Raw genomic sequence first — 6,905 nt, forward strand, 5'->3', positions numbered from 1 at the left:
CCTTCAATTTATTTGTGCATTTTCTTTTACTTCTTCATGTTTTGGTGTTGAACCTCTAACTAATAGTTCATATGGTAATAATTTTCCAAATAAGAAATGTTGGACAATAGGATATTTGTCAAGACATTCTGCATGATATTTTGTAAACATTCCTTTATTAATTTTTTCCCAACTTTCTGCAGCAGAAATATTGAACAAATCAGGAGAACTTTCAAAAAATGGAGCACGGTTTTTAACTTTATAAATATATGCTACACAGTCAAAGTAGAAGTTATCATGTTCATATAATGATACTAGACTTTTATCAAGAATTGAATCAGGTTTAAGATATGGATGTTTTATTAATTGTGCTGATCCAAAAATAAATGGTAAAAATTGATAGTCATCAATTCCCCATACACCATGTGATCCAGCTGGTTCAAGACGATATACATTTTGTAATTTTCTACAAAGATATAAATAATTTCTAAATACTTTAAGGATTATTGCTGGATATTCTTCTTCATTAATTACTTTTAATTGAACAAGAAGAACTATCCAACAAAAGAAATGAAGTTCATGACCACTTCCATAATCAATTCTAACTGGTGAACCAAATGAATCCATTAAATATCCATGAAATTCTGATATGAATGGATATAACTCTTCTGGTAAAATAGCTTTATGAAAGTCAACACTATATTCTTCAACTCTTTTATGCCATGTTCTAAAACTAATATTTCCATACCTACTTTTTTCTAAATTTACTGGTGGAATTTCATCTATAAATTTGCTTAATTGTTCAATTTGTTTAAGAATACTTTCAATTTTCTACTTAATAAATATATATTAATTAAATAATTATAGTGTTATATTAAAAAAGAAAACAAACTGGTGTTACTTTAATTTTTGGTGAATCAAATGACATTCTTTTAATACTATCATTTAATAAATGAAGTGTTTGAAATACTCTATGGTAAGCAATAGTTGATTCCCAAAATGGAACATCAGTTGGTAATTTAATTCTCTTAATAGGAATTTCGTCTGCGATGATTGTCATTTCACTTTTTAATGATTTTAAGTTTGTTTTTCTTTTTTCTTTTCCTTGTTTATTATATTATTTAATTATCATAATTATAATACGAAAAGACATTTACCTTAAATTTCATTTTCCCTTAAAAATAAACCAAATTGTTCAATCAGAATTACAATCTTTATAAATTTAATCAAAATTTACTTTTTATTCGATTTTGTACCTTTCTTTACTGTTTGAACAAGTTTTGTTGTCACTTTCATATTTTTAGCTTCAACCTTCTTATTAATGGCTTTCATAATTTCAGTCTTATGAAATTCAAGCATCTTGCGCTCTTCTTTTTGAAGGTTCTTATCCTTAAGTTTATCATTAACAACTTTTAATTCCTTTTCTAATAATTCATTTGCAGAAACAAAACAAATGAGAGCAAAGACGATAAATAACATGGCTTTCATTCTTTGTGGAGAAATAATATGGAAATAGAATTTTTTGCTTAAATACCTAGTTCTAATAGTCATAATTTTCCTTTCGTTGTTATATTATGGTTCAAATTATTGATTCATAAAAAGTCAAGTCAGGTATTAATATTCTTCCAGAAAAAAATATTTTCCTCATTAAAAAATAAAAAGAATAAATAAGAATTATATTAAACATGAATTATGAAACAGATGAAAAGTATTATTTCTTGGAAAATTTTTTAAAAGCATCAACAATTGAACTTTTTCTTGATTTTTTATGACTTGGAGTTGTTGGATTAGACCTTGATAAGACTGGATAAAGTTGTTGGGATTTTACTTGAGTTTGTTGTTGTTTTGGTTCATGTGTATCTTCACAATAACTTACAAAAACTCGTAATTGGTTTTGTGAGCTAGAACTTGTTTTTGATGTAGACCTATCTCTTGTAGGTGAATATGATTCACTTTTAACCGACTCTGCAAGGATTGATTCAACTCTCGTTGGAAGCATTCCATTAAGTTGTTTGAGTTGAATAAGTTTTGCTTTGAGACGTTTATTATTTTTCCTTTTTGTATATAATTCATCAAATTTATATTCATGTTGGCACTTCAATATTGTTACTTCTTTTCTTTTTTCTTCAAGCTCATATAAATGAGTTAATAATGTTTTAGTATTAAGGATTGTTGTTTGGTCAAACTCATAATACAATTGTTTTGTATTAAATGATATATTTTCAATTAATTCAGGAAGATGAATTATTTTACGTAATTCGTGTTTCATTTGAGGGGATAATGACATTGATATTGGGCAATAATATATTTGAAGAAGTGAAATAATTTTTTGTTCAATTTCATTATCTTCAGTAAATGATAATTGAGATAATGACTTATTGTCTATTCCAGAAAAACTATCATATAAAGTGTTAATAAATACTTCTTCATAAAGACAAGAAGCAAGAACATTTAAAAATGGTTGTTTATTTGTATGGAATGAAATTAAAATTTCCGCAATAAATCCAACTTTATCCCATTCTTCACTACTGAGATCTGAATCAAATTCTTTACCTAATTCACAACGTTCTTTTAATGAATATGAAATAAGTAAAAAGAGAATATCTCTAAATATATATTTAATATTTGAGTCTTGTGATTTGGATTGAAGATAATTAGCTAATGAATCAATAATTGGTTTAATTGGTTTAAGTAAATTAATTTTATCTATCATTATTTGTTTAATTGTTTGAAAACATTCTGTAAGAAGTAATATAGTTTCACAACAACTTTCTGTAGAAATATCATATGTCATTATAATTTGTGTATTAAATTTTTTCTTTGAATATAATAAATCCATTACAATTTTTTGTATTTCATTTGTAAATTGGATAGTATTTTTTTCTAATATTATCCTTAGTACAAAGAGAAATGTATTGTCAAATTGAACATCATCTATTATTTGTTAATTTTCTTTTTTATTAGTTTCAAAACAATTATATTAGAATTGCTAAACAATTTAAACAAACAACCAAATTCAAAATCGTAATCATAACACCACCAAATAAATTCATTTGTCCATTCATTTGCATTACAATAAGATACAATCATCTCAACATTCTTTTCTTGATTAATATCAGTAGGGTTGAAAATCTATTTGATAAATCTCATTTCATCTTTATTTTAATGAAAAGACAAACCGTGTTGCATGTTGCAGTCAACAATGGTCCTCTTTTTAACAATATTTTACTTAGAGCAGTTTGGTGCTTCATGAAGACAATTTCAATTTTAAGTTAATAATCAAAACAAGATAAAACTAATCTCATCTCTAATTCCTTCTTTATTTAAATTCCTTAAATTCTATTAAAAGTAAAAATAAATTTATGGAGTTTTACACTACACCAATAAGAATTATAAACATCCTTTTAATGTTATTGAAAGTTATTTTAACATTGAGCATTAAATTAAACTTATATATCAATTATTACATTGTTTTTAATGGACAATAAAAATTAACTCCTCAAATATTTTTGACTTAAAGTTGTCTTTTATCAATACTTTAAAGAAATTTCATTATTTGTTGTTGAACTAAAACAAAAAAAAATCAATGAGATATTCCTGATAAAAAGTTTATTTGAATTTTTTCTTTATCAAATTAACTTCTTTTTTAAAGGTTAATCTCTTCTTTAGTATTTTCTTCTTTTCTATAGAAACAATGTCTTTTAATACTTCTTTTAGGACATGATGATTAGTAATAAATAAATTAGTCAAACGATGTCAATCGTTATTATCAAATAATCCCTAATTGTTTTTTAATAGATTATTGAATGAGTAGTATTAGATATACTTTTGAGAGTTGTATTGTTGTTTAGTTAATACTTCTTAACATTCATTTCATATAATAAAATTAAAGACTATCATAGTACATTGTTCTTTCTAACTCTTTAATGATTCTGACTATGAACAATGACTTTTCTCCTTCAATCTCTTTTTCCTCTGACAACTTTGGTGATTTATTTTTGTATTAAATTTTTTTTGACTTTTCATTCTACTAAATTTTTTAGAAAAAACATTTTGGTTTTTTTTTTCTTTGGATAACAAATAATATTCGTTAATAAAGTGATGGGAAATTCCCATTTTCTGATTGTGGATATCAAATTGTTAGACACAACGTTTTTTTCATAAAGACATAGAGAAAGAAAAGAGATATTTTGTTATAAATACTTACCATTTCTTATTCATGAAATCTGAAAGTTATTAATTGTTTTGTATTTACCGAATAAATTAACAAGATAACACAGAAAGATGGTACTGTCTTTAGAATAGAGTAGTCTTTATTAAAGATAAGAAACTACGACAGATCAATAATATTTTCTTGAGTAAAAAGTTTGTGAGGTTAATTAAGTTTTGTTTTTCGTTTTTAAATTACAGAATTCTATTTTTAAAGGATTAGTTATGTGTCACTAGAACTAATGGTATATAATAAGTGATAAAACATGAAAAACCAATTTCATTCTATTTGTGATGAGCAACACTAAATGGGGTTCATCTGAATAAGTCATATATCATTGTCATTCATATGGAATACACTCCAGAAGATATTGCTTTCTTTGAATTACTAAAAGACCCTGTGAAAAATGAAGCACAGATTATTGAGATATTGGCAAGAAGGTTCTATGAAATTCAAACAAAACAACACAAGGTTTATACATTGTCTATAGCAAAAGAAGGAAGTGCTTTTCCAATTCAGTTGACAAATGATGGTTATTTAATCTTAAGAATTCCAATCACTAGACCCAAATGATTCTTCTCATTTATTCTATCTTTTCTTTCTTCTTCTCTATTTAGTTGTTAGTTATTAATAAAATAACTATAACTGTTTTTGAATAACAAAAAAAAATAAAAATAAATTTATTCTTTATCTTCTTTAATTTTTTTTTATTCTTAATCAAGAAAGAATTGATAATTTATTATCAATAGATAACAAACTCTTTTGAGTAACTTTTGATATGGTTATCTAGTATTATATCTTTTTGTATTTAATGTTCTTTTTGATTCATTGTCAAGTTAATTAAAAATAGACATGAACAGTTATTTAAGTTATAAAAACAATAGGATGTATAACAACATCATTTTATTGTCATTACAATGTCTTTGGTTTGATATTTTACATCATTAATTAATATTAACGAATAAACATAATAATATCATAATGGTAATCTTCATCTTTATTTAATTAAACAAATTTACTCGTATTCTATAGTGAATTATAGTTAGTATTTAGTATAATACTATATTTAAGTATATTTTTTGTCTTAATTATATAATTATCTAATTAATAATCGTTTATTTTTGATAAATTATAATAAACATTGAATAAATATATATATAATAAGTTGCAAGGATAAAAAAGTTATTTAAATTTATTTAAATTATATGGTCATTGTTTAAATATTAACTAAGATAGTTATTTATATTAAAATGAATGTATAATTAAAAACGTTTATTGAAAATCATTCTTAAAATCAATTAATATTAAAACCAATTAGTGAAATAGGTTGTAAATGTTTTGTAATAATATTCATGAATATTGATTAATAAACAAGCAATTATAGAATTTGTGAAAGTTTGTTTCTTTAAATCTTGATGTAAAGAAGAATTAAACAAAATATAAAAATAATAATGCATGAATTTTAAATGGACTAGTGTTTGAAATAATAAACTTATTAGAAACAAAAATAAATATATGAATTTCTAATTAAAATAAGTATGAATTACTTATTTTGAATGAAAATACACTTTATTTATTGTTTTATATTATTTCGTTTAATTGGAGCTTTGTTAACTAATTAATCAATTTTCTTACGTCTTATATCCTTTTATTTCTTTTTATTTCTCAATTTATCTTTGAAAATAATAAATTACCATAAACACAACAAATGGTCAAAATGCAAATAACAAAAAGAGAAATTCATATCAACAAAGGAATATAAATGATATAAGAATGAGTGAAAATAGATATTATCTCTATTTACAGAAATACAATAATCATCACATCAACCGTTACTGTATTAACTATAATAACAATAACTGTACAATTAATTATATCAATCATAATCAACATATGTATTTTAATAACAATTTCAATAGAAATAAGCAGTATTTATCATAATAAAATTAAACATCTCAATAAAACATAAAATATACAAGGAATGTCAAACTAAAAATGAAGAAAAGATAGAAATACAAAACCAAGAATATTGGAAAAAACTCTTTTAAAAAGAAATTAAAATATTTACACCACAAGAAATAAAAAATTAACAAAATTAATATTAAGGAATATACATCATCAACAATATGGAGAAGATGGTATTTTCTTGTAAGTGAAAAAACAAACAGAAATGAAGAAATTATTTGTATGACAATAGAAGAAGATAATCAACAAATTAGTCCAATTGAAATAAATAACAATAAATAATATAATAAGTATGAAATGAATATTGAAAATGTATAAATATACTTAAAAATTATTCTTGTCAATAATATTTCATTTATATGAATATGAAATAGTTAATATCAACAAATGAAAAAATAGTAATTGATAATATTTATTATCTTGTAGTTTAACAAAATAGAATAAAATGAAAATAAATTATGATAATAAAATAAATAAAATGAAAGTGAATATCAGTAATACAAACTAACAAATGAGAAATGAAGAAGTAGTAAACAAATTAATATAAAAAATATTCAATAAGACAGTATAGATATGGAATTTAGAAATTATGTCTCATTAGAATATTGCTACAATAAATTAATAACAACATAAACCAGTTAAAAATATATAAAATGAATGTTTAATAGTAATATTATTGTTAAGTAGATATATTTTAATGGGTACGAAAATTAGCAAAGAAAAAATGCATCTAAATAATTTACAAAAAAGA

General features: G+C 22.9%; 3 protein-coding genes across 3 annotated transcripts, besides 1 other annotated feature; all 3 read right to left on the reverse strand.

The window, feature by feature from the left end:
* Positions 1 to 3: 3 nt before the first annotated feature.
* On the reverse strand, positions 4 to 1,039 carry EHI_098850 (protein phosphatase regulatory subunit, putative; the record flags this gene model as incomplete). The annotated part of the gene is made up of 2 exons (XM_644118.1): positions 4 to 810; positions 872 to 1,039. The coding sequence occupies 2 exons, from the start codon at positions 1,037 to 1,039 to the stop codon at positions 4 to 6; spliced, it is 975 nt and encodes a 324-aa protein (XP_649210.1).
* A 173-nt stretch (positions 1,040 to 1,212) lies between these two features.
* Positions 1,213 to 1,530, reverse strand: EHI_098860 (uncharacterized protein; the record flags this gene model as incomplete). The annotated part of the gene is made up of 1 exon (XM_644117.1): positions 1,213 to 1,530. The coding sequence occupies one exon, from the start codon at positions 1,528 to 1,530 to the stop codon at positions 1,213 to 1,215; it is 318 nt and encodes a 105-aa protein (XP_649209.1).
* Positions 1,531 to 1,690: 160 nt separating this feature from the next.
* Positions 1,691 to 2,818, reverse strand: EHI_098870 (uncharacterized protein; the record flags this gene model as incomplete). The annotated part of the gene is made up of 1 exon (XM_001913959.1): positions 1,691 to 2,818. One exon carries the CDS (start codon positions 2,816 to 2,818, stop codon positions 1,691 to 1,693), a length of 1,128 nt encoding a protein of 375 aa, XP_001913994.1.
* Positions 2,819 to 5,889: 3,071 nt separating this feature from the next.
* Positions 5,890 to 6,467: a repeat region.
* The last annotated feature ends 438 nt before the right edge of the window (positions 6,468 to 6,905 follow it).

The sequence above is a fragment of the Entamoeba histolytica genome, genomic scaffold (genome assembly GCF_000208925.1).
Source record: "Entamoeba histolytica HM-1:IMSS scf_1104750517787 genomic scaffold, whole genome shotgun sequence".
NCBI lineage: Eukaryota > Evosea > Mastigamoebida > Endamoebidae > Entamoeba > Entamoeba histolytica.